This window comes from Wasmannia auropunctata, unplaced genomic scaffold, assembly GCF_000956235.1.
Source record: "Wasmannia auropunctata unplaced genomic scaffold, wasmannia.A_1.0 LD336033.1, whole genome shotgun sequence".
Classification (NCBI taxonomy): domain Eukaryota; kingdom Metazoa; phylum Arthropoda; class Insecta; order Hymenoptera; family Formicidae; genus Wasmannia; species Wasmannia auropunctata.
The window spans coordinates 348,055-373,852 of record NW_012026857.1 but is presented as its reverse complement, the minus strand read 5'-3'; the positions used below and the strand labels follow the sequence as shown (position 1 = coordinate 373,852).

Below are 25,798 nucleotides of genomic sequence, written 5' to 3'. Positions count from 1 at the left end.
GTGGAATACTGTATATATACTATTGTTCTCCAAAAATATCCGATATACAAATTGCTCCTTCGCACCAAGCGATGCCGCAAATCAACCATTTGCATTCAACTATATACGCAATTTATATAATAAAAACAAGAGATCATCATTCATAGATGACGCTATAAATGTCCAAATTGAAAATCGATATATATGTTCGATTTCCCCGATGCTATAGATTATAAATTATATAAGTAAATATTTTTACGTCTATATGTAATAAATTTAACAACACTTTTAAGTAATAAACTTGGATAACATTTTTATACAATATTAAAAATTTAATTAAGAATTTTAATATGTCCTATAATTTAATAATTAATAACAAATTTATACTTGTATTTATATTTTTCACTAATTTATATTAATTATAAACGAATTTAATAATTAATTTCATTAAAATGTATCAAAGTTTGAACAGAATGTTAGGTCTTTGCCTATAAATGGAAAATTATGTGGTACATGATTACATATTTATAATCATTAATATAATCCGTGGAAATAACATGTCTATAATATATATATATAGATATTAATAAACATGATTATTATATATTTTACATGTCTATGGCATCGGATAATCCAGACTCGTAATACTCTACGTAGTTCCGTATAGTCCTACGTAGTATGATTTTTTAAGAACCATTTTTCTAATTTTGCAATGGATCAGTTTTGCACTGTGTGCATTCTGAAACGAGAAGCTATTAATTTATCTGTCATGTCATGATTGCTGTCATGTCCTGATCGACATTAATGCTCTTGACGCATCTTTTGTTTTCAACTTCGCCGTTTTTTTTTGAAAGAATTAAAAATTTACGTTTGTAAATATTCTGCGAAGTATCTAGCAAAACAAAAAAAAACAAATCTTGAAATTATTTGCTTTCAAAATAAATGGTTTTTTTCCGCTCGAAGCAATACACAAGTTTTCTCTCACCTGTCTTTCCGATTATTATTATCGTCCTTTCCTAGAAGATACAAACACTACATACTAGATAAGTACTCCTTTTTTGTTATTACGATGTAATTTTTATGCTTATAAGCATATATTATATATGTTATGTTATGTATATATACAAGATATCTCTCGTTTCAATTTTTCCCTACAACGATCTCCGAGATCGTGGCTATTGTACAAAAGATCTAGGATCAAAATTACTCAATTTTTTTTTCCGTGTAAGCGGAACAATTTGAAAGAAAAATGTGTAACTTCGATCTGAAATATTCCTTCTTCCAACGACCATTAATTTTGGAGACAATTATACGGAAAAGTTAAAATGACGGCTCTGTGTATATACTTAAATAAAATGTACAGGTTTTCAATTTGAGAGCATACACAATTTCTACAGAATCTAGTACATATTACCCAAGTCGTTTACGCGTCAGCTATATAAAAAAAAATCTATCCTCTCCAAACGAGCGTTCTTTTTCTTAATACTTTCATTCATCTTTTTTTTTTTAATATCTACTACTTACTCGCGATTGCATAATAAATATATAATATCCGTTAAGGACGATCTATCTCCCTTAGTCTCTAAAGCGCGCGGACATTACTGCGAAAGGGCGAGGCATTTTGTGTGTGTGTGTGGGATGGGGAGGGATAAATTGTGGGAGTTGCGGGAGTGAGATAGAGAGAGAAAGAGAGGCAGGGAGGGAGTCTTTTGCAATTAGGAGCGACGAGCGACATGAGACAACATCGTGATGGGTCACAGAGCGTCGCGATGCCATACCCATGTTTTCTTCGTATGGTCGAATCTGTGTGCCAGCCATTGCTGCTCCAGAAGCTGATACCTATCCTGGCTGAGGTATAGGGGCTTGCCGCGTCTACAAGATTATTTGTAATAGTGAACAACAGAACATTAAATAATAGTATCAAATTTGAAGAAGTTATTATTTCTTCTTTAAAAAATTAACTTGTAATTCGTCGTAAAAGAAATTTTAATTTTAATAAAGTTTGAATTAAAATGTATCTTCGTTTTTTAACACGAAGATTAAAATGGTAAACGCTTAATTGTATTACTGTTCCATATATCTCGCAATAAATCGTACTCACTTTAGATCCCTATCTTCTTCCTCAAAGTCGTCGAGATACAGAGATCCCCATAAACACGCTCGCCGACCGCGTATCACGATAATATAAGTCGAGGTCACTACGAGGTAGATGCCAGTCCCGCCCCCACAGTCGATCGAATGCTGAATGTACAAAAATACGAAAAAAAAAAAAAAATGTTAACAAGTCCAATATACGCGGAAGATACCCCACATTTTCTCATGCGTATGTAAATTGTGCTCACCTGAATAGCTTCGCACACGTTCATCTGTTTACAACAGTTTTGTTTGAGGCAGACAATAGTGCCGCACAACAAACAGATGCTGATCTCCTGCGGTACAGATTCACACGTACTGCACTGCCGTTCGTGGTAATACTGGAAAAAAAATTAATAATTAATGTATATACTTACGAGGGGGATAAGAAAATATGTGAGTAAAAATAATACGAATAATACGCAACGGTACAAAACACATAATACATACGAAAACATTCTGATTTATAGAATGCAGATATTAAATGTATTAAAAAATAAATTAATATAAAATTATTGATAAATTGAAAGATAAGAATAAAAAAAAATTATTGGGCCATGTCTTATACTTTATCATCTATAACTATTTTCCTTTCCATTTTTTTTTATTGCTCGACTTAATGATCTTTAAACGCAACAACCGTGACGCATTCTAATTGCTAGATCTTACCGTGAAGATCTTCTCGTACTCCCTTGGAAGACTAAGTAGTTTCGGCATATGCCACGATATGTGCTGCTTCATTATCAGGTTCCGGACCGACTGGTGGCCTCCCGAGAGCTCACCGGTATTGGCGAGAAACGCGATCAACTGATCGCACCAGAAGAGAGGCACCGAGACGCTCGCCTCCGGCTCCTGCCAGTTTAGCGCTACCGTTGAGTCGAAGCTGTCCCAGCTCATGCCTTCCGTGACTAGCTCCAGATAATACACCAGTCTGACAAACTCGCTCTGCTGCGTTCTGATCACTGGCAGCGGCTGTTCGTACAGATGATAACGCAACAATGCGGCCACTCGCAGAAAGGGCAAGCACAATGTCTGGATCTGGACCGATCAAATAGAAATAATGTACTAATAATAAAAACACTGTTATATTCTGTTAAAAAACCAAATTAGGCCGAAATTTAAGAGTTTTTAATATAATAAAATTCCTTATTAAAATAATAATCAATTTGCGTTTACGTCAAGCGATACGGATATTTTATCTTTTTCCAAGATACGTTATTATCACTTAAACATTGTACAGGCATATATGGCGCGATAAATTACTTCGTAAAAAATTAATTTTAGAAGCACACGTCTAGATGTATTCTATTTATAAAACGTACTTGTTGCTCGATGTAATGCGACTTCACCCTGACGTAAGTGGGAGAGGTCGAAGTGGACGGCTTGTCGTCGTCCGTGCCGGAATAGAGTCCGCTCTCGCTGAAATACTCAATGATTTCGGCCAGTATGGTCGAGGGCGTGGTGGCGCAGCTGCATTTCTTCTTTAGAATCGTGTTCCGCTCTGTTCGCGACGAGTTACAGCTTATCTGTAGTATTACTTGATAGTACAGCAAGTTGTAGAGGACCTTTACCACGCCGGAAAAGTACGCTGTGGAGAAAGGGAAATTATTGGTTCGCTTGTTACTCGTGTTACAATCAAATATGCGTCTCATTGTCAGTTAAGGCCCGTCTACATAAGTCGCAAAACGCAAAACACAATTCGCAAATGCAGAAAAAAAAAAAAAGAAAATGTCAAAAAAATGTCATCTTGCGTCCGCGTTTGCGAATTGCGTTTTGCGACTTATTGCGCCACATAATTTATTTTGACGTTAAAGTCAACGAAACAAAATAAAAATCTTTGCAACGTGCGTACTTTGGTCCAAGTGCAACGGCAACAGCAGTATGAATTGAATGAGCATGGCGGTCGGGTCTCGCAGAAGCAAAGGAACCTGTCGCTCGCGTGTCGCCAAGGCGAGCGTGGACGCCGATTCTTCAATCAGCGATATGCCGGACAGCTGTTGCCATACGTGGTGCACTGGCCACGTGGTCAGTACCCGAGCGTGCATCGCCAATACGTGAAGAAGCGCGACTGAAAGAAGAGAACACATATTTCTTTTTATCTCCATATCTACAGATTAATATTACAAACATACTGTTACGTACTGCGTACAATAAACAAATAACAATAAAAAAAAGAAGGTAAAGGAGCCGATATCGATTAAACATACCTATGCAATCGCGTTTAGGCGTCAGGGGTGTCGCCGTAGGTGGTGGAACGCACAACGAACCGCCGCGTTGTACAAGTTCAATCTCAAAATTAGTTCGAGCTACCGAAGTTACAAAAAGGAACAAGCTTTCGTGACTAGGTTTACAGTCCTTTTGCTTATACTTTAGATACGTGCAACTCGTCATATCTTCCATGGCCTTTCCCATCGCCACAGCCAGATTCGAGGAGACCTGGAAACGACAGATAAATTCATCAAATTAGCTATAATTTTCAAACGCTAATAAAAACTAACGTTACATGTAAAAACAATAAATACTGAAATAAATAATTTGAAACTGTAGTAAATAAATAAAAAATTGCTAAAAAGAAAGACGGGAGAAGTTACTACTGCTACACGTACAGGATTTCGTTGTATCTCCTTGAGAAAAGTGTTCAGATCCGCATAAATGGTCTCTGTGGAAGCGTGACGAGATCGCACCACCGCCGAGCATTCGCCCAATTGCGGTGACAGCGGCAGAACAGAGTTGGCTAATTGCCGGCACAGCGGACACAGATACTCGCCCCGTTCCACCGCTAGACTCTGCTGCCGTTGCTGACTACGAAGGGACTCGAGATAGGATTTCAAACAGTCCAGATGCAAATGATGACCACATGTTTGCACATGGACACCACCGTCCCAGCCGAGATTAATCGAGAGCAGCCAAGAAAACTGCAAAATAAAAATGTATAATATTATTCAATGTTAAGACATCGTATGCCTATTTTTTCATCTGTACGTGAAAAACACGTACCATGGGGATAATAAAAAAAAAAGGAAAAATCAAAGAAAATATGTACAGCCGTGGACAGATCGGTTGCGACACTTTTTTTTTATAGGTTTCTAATATATATTTAATATACATAATATATACATAATATATACATAATATACATAATATATTTTATAGATAACTAATATTTTGCAAATGCAAACCACGATGTACTATCTTTAGTCTAGAGACAGTACAACACCAATCGTGGTCCGGATTTGCAAAATATTAGTGCGTTTTGAAACCTATAAAAAAGAAAATGTCGCAACCGATGTATCCATGACTGTAGAAAGAACACAGCAAAAACATATATTTGCATATATTCGCTTACCGTGTCGAATAATTCAGCCATTTCCTCCAGTTTGCGGTCAAAATGGGCGCCTCGAGTATCTTCCTCGGGTATAGGTGGATCATCGTCGGACGTGGGAAGAGCTAGCCTCTCCGATTGTTGTCGTTCGAGGCCAATAACGCTAGTTGCCTGTACCGGGAGAGCGCGAATATATAGGTATATGTATATAAAACATGCAAAAAAAGTTTTTCATGCGGTAAAAGATAAAATTCATTACTTGAACTAATACAACGAGTCCCATCGGTTTGTCTTCACTGCTGGGAGTGGTTTGATTACATATCACACAGTGGTACTCCTTTTTACTAGTCATTTTAGTCTCATTCTCCTCCTGATCCCACTCCATCCTAGATGCACCTGCTTCCTCTGTAATAACAATAAAAAAATGCATCACATATAACTGATTGATAAGTGATCACAGATTTCTGTTCGCACTTCTGTTGTAAAGTAAAATATTACAAACTGAAATGCTACAGCTTTTATAAATAATTGTAATAATATTTATATATACGTACGCAAAACAGATAATTTACCGGTTTTCATCGCTTTCTCCATAAACTGCTTCTGCTTGTTAGCAAACTCCGCCATCAGTTTTTGCTGTCTCTCCTTCGCTCTCTTTCGTCGTTCCTCCCGCTCGCGGTTCTCCTTTTCGCGCTGCTCGTCTTCCTCGCACTCCTGCATACGGGGCCACAATTTGTTCCTAGTCTCGATGATCGTCTGTTTGCACATAGGATCTAAATCTGCTATTTTCCTAAGTAGCTGCGATATGAAGAATGGCCCATCGCCGATTCGTGATTCACTGGGCAATGATGATGTGGAAGAGCCACTGCTACTGCTGCTGCTGCTGCAGCAGCTACTGGCTTCGTTGTCCATTGCATTTTGTTCGGGATTGTAGCTGTCTGGTGCGCCCGATAGTTGCGAATGCAGCTTTAACAGCAAGGAGATTATACTCTCTCCCACTTTTACGGATTGCGGTTGCATTGGTCCACCCTGGAAGATATACGAATATTTCATAACAATAAGCTAAACCGAGCTGCAAATATATTAAGATGTACACAATGAGAAATGCGAAGAATGTAAAATACTGTGTGTTAGAAGTAGCGTATATATATATTACTTGTGGCTCTCTCCTCTTAAAATGTTTGTGAGGATTCGACGTGGATGGAACGATTTCTGTAGCCCTATAGTTAACTGGTTGTGCTGGAACTATTTCATTTCCGGCCATAACCGCCGGGCGTTGCGGAGCAGGTGGTAATGCTGGCTGGTCGTCGACTACATCTAATTATTATTGAGAACAAAATTAAATAAATTAGAATACGCATACACATAACATTTGATATACATCTAAATTTAACAGAATAAAGTATAGAAATAAAAATTTCAAAGAAATAAAAATAAAAATTGATATCGAGAAGGTATTTCAATGAGTATGACTCTTTTCAAAAACCACCTTCGTTAAATCAGTAATAAAAACTCAGTGATAGAAAAATTATGAGTTGGAAATTTAAAAAAACGTACTATTTGGTGAAGGAGGCGTTTCGATAGCTAGAGCCATGGATTCTTCCCCGGATGGTGGTAGAGCTCTTTGCAAAGGTATCGTTAAGTCATCCTCACTGTTACTACGAGCTATGGCGACGATTCCGTCTTCAGGTACAATTGCCACATCATATTCTACTGTAATGTTACAGAATATAACATTATTATATTTCGTATAAATTATTTGTAAGAAAAATGAGCAACGTTAAAAAATAATTTTAAAAAAATGTATGAATGATTTAAAAAATATATATGTACATATTACCAACGTTGCAATATATACAATCTACATAAAAATTTTGCTAACCGCTTGTTGATGGTAATGCTGGCACCAGAGATGTAGCATTCTCGACTGACGGTAGTAAAGGCAGCGATGTATTAACATTCGACACACCGCTGTCATCTCTAACGGTGTCTACAGAAAATCCCAACAGTTCGAAGGAGACTTCCTCTGCGCCGTCATCCGCACCGTCATTTAACATCAAGGATGTCGCCACCTCGTTCATCTCTCCTTGGATCATCTCCCACTCGAATTCGCCTAAGCATTATTAAGTACATTATCAAACGTGTTAAATGCATACTAAATATATTAGCTAAATATATTAGCACTTATTACTAAATATATTAGCACACTAAATTAGCGTCACTAAATTATTATTATGTATCGATTTTGTCATTTCATATTATTACATTGTGTTATATTTTGCTTTCGTGTTATCAGAATTTTCAAATTAAATCAAGCAATTATATTAAAAAAAAAATCAGACAATAGAAATTCGACGAATAACGTATTATACTCACTGTCTGGGCTGCTAGGCTCTGACTCTTGGACTAGAATCACTCGAGGTATCACTGTCCTCAGATTTTCGGACAAGCTATCGCTTTCGTACCATCCAGACAAATCCATGTCCTTTATCATACGAGAGGTGCCACCGGTGTATTGACATAAAGGGCTCACCTGAAAATGATTACATTACTATGTAAAATAGTGGAATAAAATAGATTTAAGAAACTGTAAAAGAACTACAATCAAAACAAACAAGATAAAATGCGCCACCAAAATAAATACGCCGTCATAAATCATTTACTTTCTTATTTACTATGCTAAAGTAACAAGTTACATATGAGAAAAAGAATAAACTGATCAAGGCAATTTAACGAGAAAATTTAAATCAATGATTTTGTCAAAAAGAATTACTTACGGATTTATCCGGCGGTTCCGCAGTAATAACCGCCATCTCTAGGAGATAAATAGTCAGTGCCATAACATGCTCCGATATGTTATGCCCGTTCACAGCCTTATAGAGTATTATCAGGATCATAGTATGAAAAACTCTGGAACGTAGGACTATACGAGGGTCATCGTAGTCCGACGAGACCGGAGCCGGTTGCCTAAATGGCGGCCAGAGAGTTGCACTGTTCTTTAGCTTGCCCGATTGCTTCACGCTGCAATAGAAAAATAATATAATATTTGTGAAAAATGAAACGCTTCAATATAGATGTATTTTTACCGATAAATCTGATACGTACTATTCTGTGAAACGATCCATAGACACTTGAAAGTCTCTTCTATGGACTGCTCTCAGCAATACGTGTAAAGGATCAAACAACTCGTCCCACACGCGAGCCTTTGGTCCGTACATACCCTGTTGCATATTGCCACTTGCCTCGAGATTCGGGGCCCTGTATTGCGCTACCTACAAACATATTATGTCATTAAGTAAAAGAGAAGCACATTTAAAATTTATTTATATATGGGTACATATATTTAAAATTTATTTATATATGAGTACATATATTTAATACAAAGAGAGAGAGAGAGAGAGAGAGAGAGAGAGAGAGAAAATTGTATATAATTGTAATTAAGAAGTTATTAAGTAAAATTTATATAAAAATAAAAATTAGAAGTCAAAATAATTTTTTCAGATATACGTGAACGTACATCAGCCAGAACAGATTCAAAGTCCCTGTTCTGAGTAGTTCCACAGCGTTCCGGCATTAGTTCCATCAATTGGCTATGCGTCTTATCACCCATACACAATAATGTCACCATTTCAAGACGAGACATTTCAGGATCTGATAAACCTGTGCAAGAAAAACATAAACATCTTAATGGATGTACGATATGGATTATATGCTTGCTTTAATAATTCTTTCTCAGATTATAAAATTTATTGTTACGAAAAAAAGGTAAGAGATTTCTAAAATTGCATTAGAATCGACTCACCGAGATTTGTTCTGACGTTAACTAATGTAGCCAAAAATGTCAGGCAACTTTCCAACATCGGGGTATCATACTCGCCCTCGAGATATTCATTTTGTGGAGCATGATACAGGCACAAACTCATCCATTCTCTCACGTGAAATCTGTAATTTTTTTTTTTAATTAGAACGTTTGCTTATTAATTCGATGTAAAGAGAAAATAAAACGAGGTAGAGGATATTACTTTTCGATGACGGTTTTCAGAAAGACATCCGGCATTAGCTTCGTGGCGCAGATTTGCAGCAAGTACAGATCGGCGTCCACCATGGAATTGCAGAAATTGCACTGTATGTAGGTCATTGCTTGGCCCTTTATTTGCAATCCATTGCGGACCCACAATCCATTCAAAATCTCATAGAAGGCCACCTGAAATCGAAAGAAAAAGTTATTTATTATATTACATAAACGTGATCAACGAATGATAAAATATTATCTTGCACTGAATTCTGTAATTATTTAAAATTAAAAAAAAATAATTAAAAATTAATAAAAGTTGTAAGATAGGAAAACGCCAACGCGGTCAAAGTGGATCTTGGTGCTCGATAATATTCTAATGTGAATGTTACAATTTTCGGTTCAAAAATAAAATTTTATTGTTATAACTATAGTGTGACTTGTAGCGACTGTAACACTGCGATTATTATAAACATCCTCATAAAACTGTCGTGCAAAATATCTAGTTGGCCTTCATTCATCTCTGATGCATCATCATTTAAATTGAGCTCGCGGAACACATTTTTTCGATGAAAGATATAAATTTAATCTTTTCATATCTCGGGTAACATACAGCATTTAAGCCAACCGCACACAAACTTACATAACAGTAGCGTGTCTCATTCTTATGTAAACATTTGAAATAAATTTTCAAACTCGTTTCATAGTAGACCGACTAACTTGTGTTTGACAAAGTAACTCGTAAATCACGCTGACAATTCTTTCCTTCTGATCTCTTTTATATCTGTTATCAATATCATTGAATTAATTTTTAACAGTACATTGGATGTTATGATCAAAGTTCCTGCGTTATTTGAATTTAAATATTTGCACGTGCAACCTCTTGTTTTCTTCTTGGCACGACTGCACTTCTTATACATTCCATTCTTCCTACTCTTCTTGCGTGAATAGTACGTGAATAGTGAAGATACTTTTTCATGCTTATATTCATTTTTAGAGTCAAAGCAGATCACATGATCAAAATTGACACACGATATTCAATTTTGATCACGTAATCTGTTGAAATGGTACTTCTCGAGACAGGCAACCAAATTCGCTAAAAAATAAAAAAAGGTTCATTCTTCGTACTTTTCGCGTACTTCTCGTCCCTCCTGTCTCTCCCGCCGATAGTTCGTAGTGTAAATGCGAACAAAGGCTACATGTGTATTCGCACCGCGTTGAAAAGAGGCGCAAGCTGAAACCGAACAGACCAGCTCCATTCATATCTCGTGGCCGCGGGTGCAATACCCCCTACCAATCCCCTACCGTCCACTTCGTCCGTTGTCGTCCTCGGCCCATAACGGCTCGTCCCGAACCGAGTGAACGGCAGGCAGTCGTAGTTACTAGTCTCGGCGTGTTAACGTCGCAGACGGCCAGTGGCGTGTGTGCGGCACGCGTGATTTTTCCTTCCGACATCTTGATCTTCGTCGCTCCTCGAGCTCGCGCTCCTTCGAAATGGCCAGGTACCGTCGGGGGATGGCCCTGCTCCTGGTCGTCCTCGCGAGCGCCTCCTTCGGCTGCGTCTCCAGCGTCAGCCTGAATGACGCGATCGATCTGATCAGGCTGGGTCGCCAGACCGCGATGGAGCTGCTGGAATCCTGGGAGATGATCGCTCCGCGTCTTCCCTCCGACAAGATCAAGTCCGGCGAAGATCTCGTGCTGATGAAGGCGATAGAGCGCGAGCTGCTCAGGCGGATGGACCAGATCTCCAGAAATATCGACGAATACCAGGAGCGCACGGAGAACAAAGTCGACACGATCCTGTCGCAGCTGCTGTTGCAACTTCCTATGCAACGCAGACTCGACGACGCCCTGAGGGAGCTGGATCATTACATCGGCCAAGTGGACGGGCTGTACAGATCCTTCGAGATGTACGCGAACAATTCGGACAAGTTCGAGAAGTTCACGATATTGCGGTTCGCCAAGACCTGCGTGTCGCCGAGATTGGGGGAGCTGCCGGACGTTCTCAAGTCGATACACAGGCTCGTGGTGCCGTCCGAGCAACAGGTGTACAACAGGAGCATCCTCGTGCTCCTGGCTGATCAAATGAAGGTGGGTATTTGGCGCCCGAGAACGGTTTCTAAGAACGTGATTGAAGAAACGAATGGATGGTCTAGGCTGATATTAGACAGCTTGGATGAGAACAAATTGTTTCTAATGAAGGATCTTTCCCTTCAACGTATGGCGTTAATCTGTTGATTCAAGGCATTCTTTTGTCTCACGCGAGAGAGAATGTCATTGATGTGGATTAAAAATGATACGTCTTTTAAAAAGAAATTATCTTCTTTAAAGAGTAGCTCCGATTTTGCATGAATATTTTTCAAAAGTATTTTATCTTTAATATTAACACTACAATGATCTAAATAAATATCTACACACGTGACTTAAAAGTAACTGTGTTTCCTGGAAAGAATTAACGTGATTCACTCGTTTGCTTTGTTTCATTCTTCGAGGGACGACTACATTTTTTTGTCGCTGTTTAATATTTCATTTCTACGAATTTGTGAAAATTTAAAGTATTTCAGCACATAAACGATCAGAAGTAAAATATGTATCGAACGGATTCAAACTTTTCCCGAAAGCAAATTGATTTAACAAGATGTTATGCGTTTACATATTTCCAAACGATCGTTTATGGCGCTGCAGCCAAGCCTGAATACCTTGAGATACAAGGAAAAAATATTCTCTCAACTGTGTGTAAAATGTGCATATTAATAAACAAATAAATACTGTTTCTCGGTTACTAGAAGTATCGCAGATATACGTATGAATCATTCTAAATAAGTAAAAAATGTCTTCCGCTTCATCATGCGTGTTGCTACATCTATCACATTACACACTATTATTTCATTAATATATTTATTAATTATTTATTGTTGAATTTGTTATATAAATTTAACAATAAATAATTAATCTCCTAATTTCTTTGGAATTGGCTTTATACTCTACATTGTTTGCAGAGTTTATATTTTTTACATATATTTTTATTATTTATTGTACAATTTATTTAATAATAAATAATAAAAATTTAGAATTTATTTTATTATTACGTTCATTGTATAGTGCTTTCTTTTATCTTTATTGCTTATTTTATTATTGTTTATGCAGCGATAAAGGGTGATATGACAATCATTTATGCTTTAGGCATGTGTGTGAATAATAATATGCTCACGCTCGCAGAGTGTCTATAAAGAACAGCAGGATAACACGACAAACAGGAAGGACTCTCATCTGTCTGCGTGATCTTGCGCCGGTTTAGAGTAGTCACGTCATACAGCTGTAATATAGAAATTAGTCACGAGTGCACGAGCCGCCCTTTCTCCTCACCGCGGCGGTAAAACCGCGCGGAATTTTAGATTTCAGACGACAAAGCGTAGAAAGTGTAAAGCGCACGTGATACGCTGTAATCGACGCCCCGGGGATCCCGTGTTGAACGAGTCGTGGTCCGATAACATAATTGTAACGAGAACCCCGCTGTATCAATTAAGCGCGGGTAGTGGGTATTAGGTACTGAGAAGCGGTATCGCACTATGGATCAAGTGACCGCTGCGCCGGCCGCCTCCGCTGCGGCTTTTTACTTCGCTACGTTTATTATCCGCGGAAAGAAAAGGGAAATCTGCGTCGACGGAAATTCGTCATTTACTCGATACTCGCCGGATACGCGCCGTGGCAAATGACACGAATCAGCGAAACGGCGCCGAGTCACCTGATTGAAGCTTTCGCGCATTAATTGATGCGCCAGAAACGTAACGAATTGCAATTTAGCACTCATTTCCAAATCGTCGTTCGTACGTCGGACACGCTAGATTCGTCTCGCAACAGAAGAGGGAAGATTACAGATATGAGCTCAACCGTGATTTTATATTAAAGCTCTCGCGTGGCTCTTTGTAATTTTCATTTTTGGAAATAGCGGACTCGATATACGGCTTGATGCACGTTCTCCAGACTAGAATTAAGGTTCCCTGAAACGCGAAGACATTGAGTAACAAACGATTGGATGTAAACAGCTTCCTGCAAGCTGAGCTTCATGAATGAACAATCAAACAGAACTGTCTCCATTCATGATGGGAATATAATACGAGTTTTAATCGCAAAGATATACGTATAGAAAAGTTGAGGCGATAAGTCAAAAGACAATCTTTCTATATGCAATTAACTTTTCTACACAGAGAGGATTTTATTTTTAAATTTATCCTGAAAATCATGTTAATCGTGCCACAACACAGTATTTCGACGAATTTTATATAATTTTTATTATTTTATTTTTTTAATATACTACACCAAATTTATTAATTTATTAGCACAGTAAAAAAAAACAAAGAAAATTACATAAAATTTGTCAAAATACTATGTTGTCCTACGATTAATATGATTTTCAGGGTAAATTTTAAAAGGAAATTCTCTCCGTGTATGAATTTATACCTAATTGTTTTCATATAATCTATAAAAGTGCCTCTTCATCTATTTTGATATTTTCCTATTTAAATTCTCCATGCAACTATCACAAGAGTGATTTCCGTGCGAGTGTGTCTCGCATCTGCCACATCTCCTCTTCGCCAAGTGCAAATGTACCGGGTGATATGAGAGACGAGAGCAGGGCGTATGGAACACATGCGCATGGAGATACACAACAGTGAGTCTGGTGGATAACGTGGGGGACTCGTGGAGGCCAGAGGTGGGCAAGATACGTTGTGGCGCATAATGTGAAACCCAGTCGAGCGCGGTCGGCCACACGGTAGCGTTGCTCTTACTCACTCGGTTCCGAAACAGTAATATATAATACGGCGGGGGGGAGGACTTGTTACCCGCATTCCGGGTGGGATACGCGAGCTACGTGCAACTGTGTCACACGGAAGAAAGGTGCTTCGTTGGCGAATTTTACCAAGTGAAATTTCTTCATCCCTCTCTTTCGCGGCGAAAATTGAAAAACGCCGAGCGTTAAAGAAAAGGAATTAGAATGGAAAATTGAATGTGAACGCGCGCTCTAAATGCGGTCGCTTTAACGCGTATGTTATCAAGGGATTATCGTGTGAACTTTAAGAAACGCTTGAGAAATATCTAAAAAATATTTGAAATACCGAAGAAGTCTCTAATGATGTTTTTGTTTTTTATGGGTTTTATTTTGGTTTTTATCTTTTGAAGCTGAGTTTTGGAATTTATTTTTGATTAGATAGATGTTAAAAGCAGCTGAAAGTTTTTCAGATTGTTGTATTTTTCAGAATTCTTGTTGTCTGGTACTTTTTTACTAATTTCCAATCTGGCTTAGTAATCTTAAACATAATTTCCTCAATAAATACAATAAATACCATAATATTATATTTGTTATTATATAAGTTTGGTCTCCTCAACTTTACGAAGCATTTTAATCTTCAATTCTCAATTCGCATTAATTCGCAATAGTTTTCAATTTCCAGAATTAGATTAATACTAAATGTAGATTAGTGCTATTTACTCGCGATCATTGTCCGATAATACAAGCCTCGCGGCTTCCTGAAACTTAGAAGTGAGCGGAAGCTTTGAAGGACGAAGAGAGACGGAAAAAGAGCTTTGCGTTACTGCTCGTGAAATATTCCACGACGCTGTTGTGGCTAACAGGAGTGGTTATTTAACCGTTTGTGGGAGAAAAACAGCGTCACCGAGTAGCTCGTAGCCGCTCTAGATCATGTATTAACACGTCATTAACAGCCTCCGCCGCCTCCCTCCTCTCTTGTGTCACGACCCCCCCCATGATTGTATACATCTTCCCGTTCCATTGATGATGAGCTCGTTGACGCGAAAAGGTCGTTCGATTTTATCTCTCGCGGATGTCGTCGAGAATTAAAAATACAGATAATAATAACACATACACCGATAAATGATAAAAATTAGTAGATAATAACGAAATAAATAAATTCACGCATTAATAATAGCAGTAACAAAAAAAAAGTTTACAGTGCGATTGCATCGTTACCATTTTCGTCTTTTTTCGATTTTTTCGTCTTCGTGTCTTCAGGCCAAGAAACTTGCAGCGAGAAGATAAAGAAAAAGAAGAACTCTGAAGAAATTCTGCTGAGCGGACTGTAAGCAAAGTGAGTGACTCATCCGGCGAAGGTTCGACTACAAGAATGAGATACTTCACATGCTCGCTGGCACTGGGAGTGCTGGCTATGGCAACCCTCGCCGCGATCAAGAATGACGCGTCGTCGATCGACAAGGTCAGAGAGGCTTTGCTACACCTGGAGACGGATCTCCGAAAAGATCTGGCGAACGAACAGAAATGGGCGCACGTCGAGGATCGCGAGAAGTACCTGCATCTTATCAGGGCGTACAAAAGATTCGGCAATCAGGTGGACGAGCAATTCCCACTGGATCGGGAGGACTACCTGAACGCCTTGAACTCCATGTGGCTCTGGGCCCGCGCGAAGAACGAGATTAAGGGCATCGTCGGCCTGTACGGGCTGTTCCGGCAGATGCAGCGCGAGATCGTCGATCTGAATGCACCGGTCAACGCGAAACAGCTGGCGAACTTCGCCGAGACGATCCTGCGGGATCCGAACGCCGCGATCCCGTTGGCGCTCGACCGTATCGCGACTCTGATCGTCAACGAAAAGTTGTTCATCGCGGCTTTTCAGGTATCTAACAGACGGCCGCGATTCCGCAAAGACTGCATCCTCACCGACGAATTTTCGTTAGGAGAGAATTTTTTTTTCTTCGAGATATGGCCTTCTCTCAGAACGAGATAGACATTAGTTTACAGCAAGCAGATGTAATAGTATAGCTTTTAAGTTGAGAATTAATTCATTTTTAAATGGACTCGCGCGCACAGTCCAAAAAGATTCGTCGGCACTCTTTGCCGGGAATCAAATATCACAGAGCGACGCGTGTTCATTCTCGAACGCACAACATCAGCAATAAAAATATTATACGTCTTCGAAACATTTGCAAAAGTATATTATGTTCCTTTGTGTGCAGGAAGCGTCGGACCAAATGTGCAATGAGATGCAATCGCCGCAGCAACTGCTGTACAATTTGTATAATGCCGTGGCGCTGACGGAGATCAAGGGTTACACTATGATTCAATTCTCATATATGCTATTACGTCTGTACAACGAAGGTACGTGGTACCGACGGGCACGTTTAAATATACACACGTCCTACATACAGCATTTTCGACGTCGCGCGATCTGGACGGATCAATTAAGACCAATCATTTTTTTTTTCGCGAGCTTAAATGAAAGAGACGCGTAGATGTCGCGCGAATTTAAAAACTTGAAGCTAAATCTAGCAATTTATATAAAAACGCTCTCGATATTAAAGATTCGAAGTCTAGGGATTACAACAAGTTAACGTTAATGCTTATATAGTTATATACGTTTACGTATCTAATTTTTATAAATCCTTTGACATACAGGCGATAACTTTAGCGAGGAGATACAGACGCTGAAGCATCAATACGCGATACGAACGTCCGAGACGTTGAGAGCCGTGAAAACCGCAATGGCATTCGCCCCGAGAAGTCTTTGGCGATGCGATCCGGGTGTGCACAAGTTAGGTAAAGCCCCTCCGAATAAAAATAATTAAGCTATACAGACGTACACCGCGATGATGTTGCAATTTATACGATTTATAACTGGATATGTGTATAATTTAAAGATACGCGATTTTTTCCGTTTAGATGAAACCTATACCGAATTGACGGAACTATTCCAAGGATATATTGTAAACGAAGTGGATTTAAACGGTGACGGTACATGCAAGGAGAACTGTGGTTATTATGGATACAGTAGGGTGCACGGTTGCTTCGCTAATCAGTTTTGCTCGACACAACGTCAATGTACTGGCAAGATATTGCAGTGCGAGTACATTGATTCTGACATGTGGATCTGCCCCACGGTATTTCTTAACCTTGGACACATTTCGTATATATGAAAATATAATTAAAAAGTTAAAATTACATCTATAAAATTGGAATGTCGAAAGTAAAAAAATAATTTCTTTGAAAATAGAAAAAAAATGAATAAATTACGGATTTAAGAAATCGGTCTTGCAATTTAAAAAAAAAAAATGTAACGTAGCAGTCTCCCAATCACTAATTCAAATTTTTTGCATTTAGGCAAACAAAAGCCATAGTAGGCGGTACGAATATATCGAGTATGAAAATGGTCTTCATTATGGAAATGCAAAGACGTGTCCTAGTCAAACAATTAAAGTCGACAGCTGGTGGCGGTGGCTTTTCTGGCATTGCAGCTATTGCTTTTGCTATTGCGACGATCAAAATTCGAGTACCCATCGATATTTCAGTCTCCGATCCGTGATGTCTGACATCTCGAACAACCGGTAAGAACGGCCAATAACTTGAATTGATGAAGATCAACAGAACGAATGAAATTGAACAAAATTAATGGAATTAATAAAATTTAATAGAACGTAATAGAATCTATACGAAAGATAGCTGAAGATATAACACTTATTTGTAGCGTCATAACAGGAGTAAGATTGAAGATGATAAACCGAATTATTCATATACAAATCCAAGAGGGTCAGCTACTTCCAAGTGGGGAGATTAATACAGCCACGATCCAATGGCAACCGATCGATGCCTTTTCAATCAAGGATCCCGACATTAAACCTGACGTTGACTACCATACAATGACATGGGAAAAACGCGCTTTGGATCTCGATGATCTGTCAATGAAAGATCATCTGTTGACAGGTAACTGATCTCGGTTAACATATAAATCTTATGCGGGCATGTCTTTGTGTAAAATAAAGCGTTATTTTAAAAAATATAACGCACTACAATATGCGAAATCCGATTTAGGCCTTCGATTCCGAATGGTTGGCAGCCGTTTAAATTTGGAAATAAGGGTGACTCCGTTCAACTTTACATCCGGATCTATGATTCAACCTGAGGAAAAGAGCTTCTGGCACAGCAATGACGTTACTAGCAGGTGAGATTTTCTCTCTATTTTTTTAGAATGGCTAAAGAGTTACCTAATCCTTTTCTGATAATGCTGCCTATTGACCGCATTTTTTTTATTTTTAGAACCGAGCTGAAATACAACGAACCCGACGTACCGATTCGCAGTTCCCTGCCGAACGTACCGGATTCCGGGGAAAATCAATACTTGAACTTCGCGCCGAGCGATCGACGGAAGGACGCCGCGCAGAGCACAATTCCCTTCCTCGACGTTCAACCGCTCACTCCGAATCCGCCGGTGCCGCTCTCGGGCGCCGGTATCTTTCACAAGGGCCGAACGGGCTCGGGCGGATTCGTCGCCCTAAAACTGATCACCTACGACTACGCGCCGCATCTGCAAGCCGATCTGCCACCAGCACCGCCGGTCCTCGGGACGGCCCCGAACGAGATAAAAGCCGCGTAGAATCCTTTATACCTTTCAATACTTTATAGAAATTACCGATTAAAGAACCTGTGATTTTCCGAGGACCTCAATATACGTATCGAGGTAAAAGCAAAGATGTGTATCGAGTTCTTGCATACGAAATGTTGACCTACAAATGTTTCAGCTTTAAAGAAAAACCGAAATTTTTTAATAAAGCACGAAGCGAGAAAAATAGACGTTGGAACATTCGGTGTACGAAACATAAAAGTATGTTCTTTATCTTTAACCCCTTCCCATTTTTAGATTCTGTTCACATTCAATCAAAATTGCGATTACGAGAGAGATTTCTAATTTCGAAAAACGTGGAAAATATAATCTTTTTCAACTACTTTGTTTCCCCTTGGAAATTATTTAATTAAAATCTTCTACATAAGACCGACATTTCCTATGCAATTAATAGTGATCATATTTAAATCTTATACTAATTACGTATAGATTTTTTTTTATTAAATCCGTTATACTCATTATTAATAAAGCCATCGTTTACCGGTGTATCGTTTACCAAATTAATTAGTTAATTAATAACTTAGATCGTTAAATCTTAAACTCAAAAGATTTTATGTAAAACGATCAATTTAGAGCGAAATAATTTAAAACGCAAATGGCTACAGTCTTTTTGCTGCAGTTTAATTCGGTTACCGGGTTAAACAAAAAAAATATATATATCAGATTTAAGAGATTTCAAAAGATTATAACATAATAAAATATTTCATTTTAGTATTAGGATTAGAAGAGTATTGTACGATTTTTTTACCACATCTTCATATGTAAACTTTCTTCCAGATTAGATTTATAATTTCTTAACGAACGTTATTTAGAATCTTTATAGCTGAATTTGTAATATTTTTGTAATATTGTATGTAATTAATTTTTTTTTCTTTAAATTTCTCTATGTGACTATATAAATGTGTATGTCTTTTTCAAAATAAATTATTATAATGACGAAGTCTATATTTGCATACGTGCAAGTAATATCATAAATCGTCGAGAAATCCCTCATTCATCTTAAGATTGTTAATCCTTAGCGGATCAAAATATTTCTATTAATCTAATTATTTAAATAATCTAATCGAATACAATCACAACGTTTATTGATGCAAAAGGTCTATAAAGGGATCTTTACATTTAAAAACAAATTTAAAAACCTTCAATTTAAATAAAATTTAAAGAGTTGTTTTTTCTTTAGAGACAAATTATAATTGTGCGTCCGCGAAGGATTAATTAAGGAAAAAATACGAGAAGAAAAATGTCTACTCACCTGCACTCGCAGCGGATGCATCATGAGAAGGTGCAGCATATCCGTGGGCGGCAATAATTCACGCAGAGTTGCTCCCTGCTGTCTGATCGCCTGACACATGAACACCGCGAGGTATCGATGAAGCGGTAGATGAAACGACACTTGCAAACTATCGCTCTGAAAGAGGACGGTGAGAAAAAACGTATAAATTACAAATGCACTGGAATGTAATATATAAGATAGGGCTCTCCATTTGATGACACAAGTCGACGCAAATGTCGTTTTGCTCTTTTTGATATTCAATGAGTAAACATAGACACAACGACTTGTGTAGACTTTTGTCACTAAATGGAAAGCATCCATAGTATGACAATAAATCGCCCACTCACCACATTCGGATGCGTGTAGTTCACGGCGTCGAGCCAATCCTGCAGAGCTGTAAGGCAGAAGGTGAGCACCTGCCGACTTAAGGCCGCACTCTCGGGTCCACGGAGATGCGACACCAGAGCCCACATCGGATATGCGCTGGCCTCCAGCTCGGCGCTGAACGCAGCATAATACGTGTTGGGCTCGAACTCGACGTGCTGACTTAGCTCCCTCTGATTGACGTTCATGCCTTGAAACATAGACAGGAAGTCGAACCACATTTCCAGAAGAGTATTATCGCTCATGAATCGGACAGCGACTGGCTTGTGCGAGAGCACGTTGTTCAAGTCGGAAACCAGTGGCCAGTAACAGTGCTCCTTCATCACTTGACGACCGCAGTCCACAACATAGTGAAAGTTTTTATCCGGATCTGAAAAATGCAAATCCTCCTTTTAATCTTCCTGTTCCTTTCGCATTCTGACTCTGTCTTTATTTTATCTTAAAAAAAAAAAAAAACTTATACGTACCATGCAAGGTGTTTTGAATGAGTATTTTGCTCATCATGTATTTCAAGCTAATAACCATAACGTGTAGTAACTTCAATTGATCAACCATCCTTAGTGCTAGCTTCTCGTTACTAAACAGCTGAAAAGTATAAAAGTTCGAGTTATAATATGTTATAAAAAATATAAAGAGACTGCAAATTTATATTTGCGCGCGCGCGTGTTATGATATTTACTGAGAGTTAATAAAAAAGATAAATACCTGTACGCTTACGTGGACCACCCTATTGCTCAACGTGTCGGGATCGGTGGATCGTTCGAGCATCATCGAGATTCTGCTGTAGTGTAGGACAAAGGCGCGAGTTAAAGCTTCCTTGTAATCGGGATCCGGCAACATGTTCAAAAGCAGACAGACTAATTTCTGCGGAAACTCGTAAGCGACCGTCCAGAACATCAGTTCTTCTAAAAATGTGGTGTGTTCCAAGTGCTCTTGAAGCGACACACATTCTAAAAAGGCGAATCGTATCGTGTTATTAAGTCGCTTATGCAAATTTTTTTTGTCGTAAAAATCATTATTACTGATTGAAATGTTAATAAAATTATCGCGAAATTGTCCTGTAATAATTTTATCACTCACCTTTATATTCGTCTGGAGGCTCGGGATTTGGTAGCGATTTCACAGCATGCTGATATATTTTATTGCTATCTTGACAATAGCTGTCGTACTCCGTTTGACCCGTTAAGACAGAGGGATCCATGAGACCTCGGTACTTTTGCGGATTCGTGAGAGCTGACGTCATGACGTGCCTCATTAATGCGCCCATGTTGTTCAAGTCGAGCAACATGGTCAGGTATGAGTCTGCCTCGTGTATAGCACCTCTGTGATCCGGCACTCCCATTTTACTAAAATAAAAGAACCAAAATCAATCATTAGATTGATTTTATTGACACATTACAATTTTGTTCCAATGTATAAAATAGTGTTCCTCTTTAAATTAAACATCTTCAAGAATAATTAAAAAATAAAACGTATTTACGTTTCAAACAATTTACAAGCGCATTCTACATCTCGGAGAATTAAAAATCCTAATGAACAAATAGATCGAAAAACATTTCATTTCTGAGATACATCCACTTTGACTCTAAAGTCTAGAAGCAACACGAGTTATGCAATTTCGAGAAACACATACTGAAATATGTATATCAGTTTGCATCATGTGGCAAAAGGTCAGAAAGGATATAATTTCTTTGCATTTTAATAATTCAGACGTATTTAAAGTACAGCTGAAAGGCCTATTTTCTACTACATATTCATCAAGAGGTCATAATAACGGCGATGATAACTTTCGTCCGAGTACAATGTTCGACATACCTGTTTTCACGTAAATGTTGTATAAGTCGAAGAATAATTCTGGGCATCATCGCCTCGGCTACGCACATCAGATCACTCGGCGCAACTGATTTATTTACAGCAGCGTTTGGCCCGTGCCTATCACAAAATCTGTAAAGCAAAGAAAAACGACATCAGCAATATTGTAGAGAAAAATTATTCAAGAATGTGTTCGACAAATCACAACATGAAATTTGCGGAAATATGCAAGGTATTTAGCTGAGAAATCATAATATTTCCCCAAGGTACATCCCGCAAAAGAGAAAAAGGAAGAGAAAACGAGAGAATTAGTTTTAGAAAAATTAAAATATTTCCCAAGTCAAGATGATTACAGTAAACCCCGCAGATTTCTATTGTACAGAATGTGCTTAATTGTCTTACCCAGTCTCCTTCATCACAGATGTATCGCCACAGTCGCATGCACCACCAGCTTGACTGAGGAACATGTTGAAGTCGTGGCGATAATGATTTCCTTTCTTGAAACACTCTGTGCACAAGGACATACAGGGAGATATGCCGCATGTACGACAGCGATACGCCACGAAGTTTGGTGTCCATACCAGACCGCAGGTGGTAGCGTTATCATAAGTGCGTACTAGAAACAAGAATTTGATTGGTAAACAAAAGGATTCTAGTTTACTTCCATAATACAATTATCGCTTTCGAATGTGATTTTATACATTAATAATTTAGATAATATACATTTCTGTAATTATTATCAAGTTTCTATGCTTTTTATTATTTTATTCAAGTGTATTAATAAAATTAATAATCTGTGAAAACTATCATAAAAACGAAAATATCTTGCTTCCTCGGAGCATTCTCTTCATCGGAGGTATAAAATGTTTAGAGAGAGAGAGAGAGAGAGAGAGAGAGAGAGAGATAGCAGTTGTTTCGGAGTCAACGACTTCTTTAAAAATAATAAAACCGACAAGAATAAGATTTTGTTAATACATCATTAATTTTTATCTTTAAAAAGATTAAATTCTTAAACATAAAAAAAAATCTAAAAATAAAATGAAAAATAAAAAAAATAAAATTCTTTTTAATATACGTACACAACATATAAATGGCAACAAGTAATCTAGATAATATTGTGTAATTATGTTACTTAACACGTGTCATATTATTTATAACATATATTTATATAAATTAATATCTGCAGAAAACTGCCCTTACATAACATTTAAAACAGCAACTCAATGTAATTTTTGTACCATGAGTTAAGCTAACGTCATCGACTATAGCTGCAATTCTATACTTGTCTTCACATGACTATATGTTTATCTGAAAAATTAGCGCTGCCAAATACGCAAATTCAGATATATTTATATCTGTGTGCAATTTATAAAATTGCAACATTGCAAATAAGGCGTTCAGAGCAAAGTAAATATTTATTGTAATAAGGAATGCAAGCATATCTACAACTCGATAATAATTCTTAAAATTTGTATAATTTTGTCATAAGATCTATTATTTAACTGCAAAACTAGCTCCATTTAAGTTTTTATATCTGAATGCTGAGCATTTTGTAACACTTCAGATAAAACATTAATATTTAAAAAATTATTATATAATAGTTATGAATATTTCTATTGAATACAAAGCGTCTTGAAAGAGTGGGAATAAATATATGGGATGTCAAGATAATCTAACGAATAATAAAGATTTTAAAATTTTTGTAATATTCAGGAATATAATCCTTTTAAAGATAAAAAATTAATGATTTATTAGCAAACTTTTATTCTCGTCGATTTTATTTTCTTTAAAGAAGTTCCGTTGATTCCGAAATAACTGCTCTCTCTCTCTTTTTCTCTTTAAATATTTTATACATTTCACAACTTTCATACCATTTTAATTTTATATATTTAATTTTATAATTTATCAGTATTATTCATTCTGATATATATGATCTTTGTTTCCAATATGACTTCAGACTTCTTATTATAATGGACATTTATTGTACATTTATTGAATAATTTAAATCAAATATCATGAATAAAATGCCTATGTAAGCCACCGCAATTGTATAGGTATGTGAATCAATAAAACATTTTGCAATGAGCAAAGAGTATCCTTGCTTAACAATACAGAACACATTTTGTCTTATTTGTGATATTTGATTGCATTCTGTATGAATTGTTAAGCAAGTACACTCTTTGCTCATTGTAAAATGTTTTGTTGATTTATACACCTACAAGTGCGGCCGCTCATATAGGCATTTTATTCATGATATTTGATTTATTCTTGAAGCCTTTGTAATTATTTTCTAATTTATTAATTGAATAAATTAAATTTATAAAGAGTAGTATAAGCAATAACTGACATTTATTCCTGAGTCAGTGACGAAGTTATCCAAGGATTTATGAAATCAATAATTTATTTAATAAACATCATTGAAATGCTTGATTTCTTTCTAGCTCCTGCTATTTTCCATATTTAATTTAACCATATTAATGCATCATATAAATTTAGCCTTAACTTTTTTGTACGCTCCATACTGGATGTTGTAAATTAAATATGTATTTGCAATGTTTGCTGTTACAAAAATTAAATACTAAAGTGCTGTTTGCACAATTTTATCGTTTCACAAATTCCCTGATATTATTGATAAATTTTAAATAAGGTATTGATCAAATCCTAATTATAACAATATACATATGTATATCATATTTCTCAAGGTCGACAGATTTCTCAAATGAGTACAATTTGTCCCAAATTGCAAGAAAATATTTAGTACAAAAACAATCCTGTTTCATCTACTAAATTAAAAATTCATTAAGACATAAACACAACGTTTATAAGTAATGACAACAAACGGAAATTTTCTACAAAACGTTGCAAATTTTTTTTAACAGGATTACATCATCCTGCATTGGTAAATTACCTGTGTTAACTGTATCGACAATTCACGTTACTTATTTAATAATGAAAATATTCCACCGCGTGATTATTAATTTTATCTCACGAGCCATCCTATTATCGCGCAGGATCATCTTTCATATCTCTCTTATCGCGGATATCCACCTGTACTGGCGAACTCGTCGGGTGTCTGGCCACGAGCCATGAGCCACTTGCACCAGTCGATGGTCTCCCAGTCGTCGATGGGTTTGCTGGGGTTCAGCAGGACGTCCAGCAGCTCGTTGAGATACGGTGGAGAGCTGCCGTACGTGTCCCGACCGGTAGCCAAGCTAATGTAGGCCGCCGCACCGCGCTTGCCCTTGCCCATCAGCACCTGGACGTCGGGCGACGTGCTGCTGGAAGTCGAGGCCATCGTGAGGCCTGAGGTCGTCTACCTTGGAGGAGGACGTCGTCGTCGTCGTCGTTCGATCGTCGCTTTCGTCGAATTCACGATCAACCCTTGCAACCGCGAGGGAGCCGAAGTCTCTCTCTTTCACTCTCTCTCTCTCTCTCTCTGGAGACTTTTATTTACT

The 25,798-nt window shown here is 37.7% G+C and overlaps 2 protein-coding genes across 7 annotated transcripts; one reads left to right on the top strand and one right to left on the bottom strand.

Moving 5' to 3' along the window:
• Positions 1 to 404: 404 nt before the first annotated feature.
• LOC105452316 (E3 ubiquitin-protein ligase UBR3) lies at positions 405 to 25,798 on the bottom strand. 3 transcript variants are annotated; one of them, XM_011693303.1, is made up of 28 exons: positions 25,392 to 25,798; positions 22,746 to 22,959; positions 22,347 to 22,475; positions 21,612 to 21,877; positions 21,237 to 21,481; positions 20,999 to 21,116; positions 20,495 to 20,901; positions 20,127 to 20,282; positions 9,457 to 9,638; positions 9,237 to 9,376; positions 8,952 to 9,094; positions 8,540 to 8,706; positions 8,212 to 8,455; positions 7,811 to 7,967; positions 7,317 to 7,547; positions 6,992 to 7,144; positions 6,591 to 6,751; positions 5,989 to 6,463; positions 5,694 to 5,839; positions 5,459 to 5,605; positions 4,719 to 5,027; positions 4,320 to 4,548; positions 3,965 to 4,180; positions 3,435 to 3,700; positions 2,782 to 3,150; positions 2,322 to 2,453; positions 2,081 to 2,220; positions 405 to 1,851 (listed from the first exon to the last, which is right to left on the bottom strand). In XM_011693303.1, exons 1-28 carry the CDS (start codon positions 25,636 to 25,638, stop codon positions 1,734 to 1,736), a joined length of 5,907 nt encoding a protein of 1,968 aa, XP_011691605.1. In that variant the 5' UTR covers positions 25,639 to 25,798; the 3' UTR covers positions 405 to 1,733. The 3 variants fall into 3 exon arrangements, with proteins under 3 accessions (XP_011691605.1, XP_011691604.1, XP_011691606.1); XM_011693302.1 differs by having other exon boundaries at positions 6,992 to 7,147; positions 25,392 to 25,797; XM_011693304.1 differs by having other exon boundaries at positions 6,007 to 6,463; positions 6,992 to 7,147; positions 25,392 to 25,797.
• LOC105452315 lies at positions 10,801 to 19,196 on the top strand. Of its 4 annotated transcripts, none has more exons than XM_011693299.1 (9): positions 14,169 to 14,345; positions 15,478 to 16,096; positions 16,437 to 16,578; positions 16,876 to 17,016; positions 17,140 to 17,357; positions 17,578 to 17,801; positions 17,942 to 18,177; positions 18,286 to 18,415; positions 18,511 to 19,196. In XM_011693299.1, the coding sequence occupies exons 2-9, from the start codon at positions 15,590 to 15,592 to the stop codon at positions 18,845 to 18,847; spliced, it is 1,935 nt and encodes a 644-aa protein (XP_011691601.1). In that variant the 5' UTR covers positions 14,169 to 14,345; positions 15,478 to 15,589; the 3' UTR covers positions 18,848 to 19,196. The 4 variants fall into 4 exon arrangements, with proteins under 4 accessions (XP_011691600.1, XP_011691601.1, XP_011691603.1 ...); XM_011693301.1 differs by having other exon boundaries at positions 14,169 to 14,370; XM_011693300.1 differs by having other exon boundaries at positions 14,169 to 14,491.